Below are 1,209 nucleotides of genomic sequence, written 5' to 3' on the forward strand. Positions count from 1 at the left end.
TGCTGCAGCCCATAGCGCACCCTTCTGTGCAGCAGACAAGCAAAAACACACCAGGATTGCACCAAGGGGTGGGTGCGCTCGGGGTCTGCTGAAAATGTTGTAGACACTGCCAGGTTGCCATCAGATCAAGCACATAACCTGGGCCCCCGCCTCTTGCCACGCCCCCGCGCCCCCGCACCTGCGTCCTGAAGCTGGTCTCACTCAGCAGCACTCCCGCGATAAACGCGCCCAGGGTGTCGCTCATGCCCAGCTGCTCCGTTATGAGGGACGCCCCCACCACGGTCAGCAGGCAAAGCGCCACAAACGTCTCGCTGCTGCGCGACTGAGCAACCATCTGGGAACAGTGTGTGTGTGTGTGTGTGTGTGTGTGTGTGCGCGCGCGTGTGTGTATGAAAGGGGGGATAGGTCAAGGAGAGGTGTGATGGAGTGGAGCAACCAGGTGGGCGCGGGAACTGCCGCGGTCGCTGGGGGCCACGGGCCAGAGGTGGGCTTCGGTGGACGAGCCAGGGACCCGCGTGCGGCTGTACATGGCCTGCCCGCCAAACAGGTCTGCCGCTTGTGCCGCCACAGGCGCCCTCGGTGTCACCTTCCCCAACTGCCCATACCTTTAAACCCTCCTCCTTCCATCTGCTTCCATGCACCCATACAGCGTGCGGTACCCATCAATGCAGGGTGGCTGCTACACCCTGCATTGGTGGCAGGGGCGGCACGCATGCAGCTCAACCGCGCCCCCGCGCACCTCGTACAGCTTGCGCAGCACGATGCGGCCGCCGAACAGCAGCATTGCCAGCCCCGCGGCGCTGTTGAAGGCCGTGGGGCCCAGCATTCCCAGGAGCGTGTCTGACGTGGCGTTCTCCATGCCGCCGCTGCTCTCAATGAGGGGCAGCAGCACCAGGAAGGGCACGATGGCAATGTCCTGGGGAGGGTGTGGGGCGGGGAGTGGGCAGGGGCGGGAAGGGAGGGGCGGCAGGAGCGCGGCCGTTGGCAGGCGGCCAGCGGGTTGGTTGGACGAGCAGTCAGCGCAGTCGGGTCGCCAGTGGCAGCAGCCGGTCGCTCGCGACAGGGAGGGCCGCGCATGCGGCTGGTGCGGGGGGCGGGACCAGCGACCCTGCACTCCGCTGGCCCCAAACTTAAGCACGCACGCACGCACACACATACACACACACACACATGTCCCCCACATTGACACAACCTACTCTTCGGCCCCCC

The 1,209-nt window shown here is 65.7% G+C and overlaps 2 protein-coding genes across 2 annotated transcripts in view; both read right to left on the minus strand.

The window, feature by feature from the left end:
* Positions 1 to 178: 178 nt before the first annotated feature.
* On the minus strand, positions 179 to 334 carry MNEG_7922 (hypothetical protein; the record flags this gene model as incomplete). Its single annotated transcript, XM_014043602.1, has 1 exon — positions 179 to 334. A coding segment is annotated over one exon (156 nt), but the record flags the coding sequence as incomplete, so codon positions are not given.
* A 328-nt stretch (positions 335 to 662) lies between these two features.
* The window catches only part of MNEG_7923 (hypothetical protein), a gene marked incomplete at both ends in the record, with an annotated part of 1,543 nt that continues 996 nt past the window's right edge, over positions 663 to 1,209 (minus strand). Inside the window, 2 exons of the mRNA XM_014043603.1 lie at positions 663 to 686; positions 740 to 916. Coding sequence (XP_013899057.1) covers positions 663 to 686; positions 740 to 916 — 201 coding nt within the window. The remainder of the gene's footprint in view (positions 687 to 739; positions 917 to 1,209) is intronic.

The sequence above is a fragment of the Monoraphidium neglectum genome, assembly GCF_000611645.1.
Source record: "Monoraphidium neglectum strain SAG 48.87 unplaced genomic scaffold scaffold01451, whole genome shotgun sequence".
NCBI classification, from domain to species: domain Eukaryota; kingdom Viridiplantae; phylum Chlorophyta; class Chlorophyceae; order Sphaeropleales; family Selenastraceae; genus Monoraphidium; species Monoraphidium neglectum.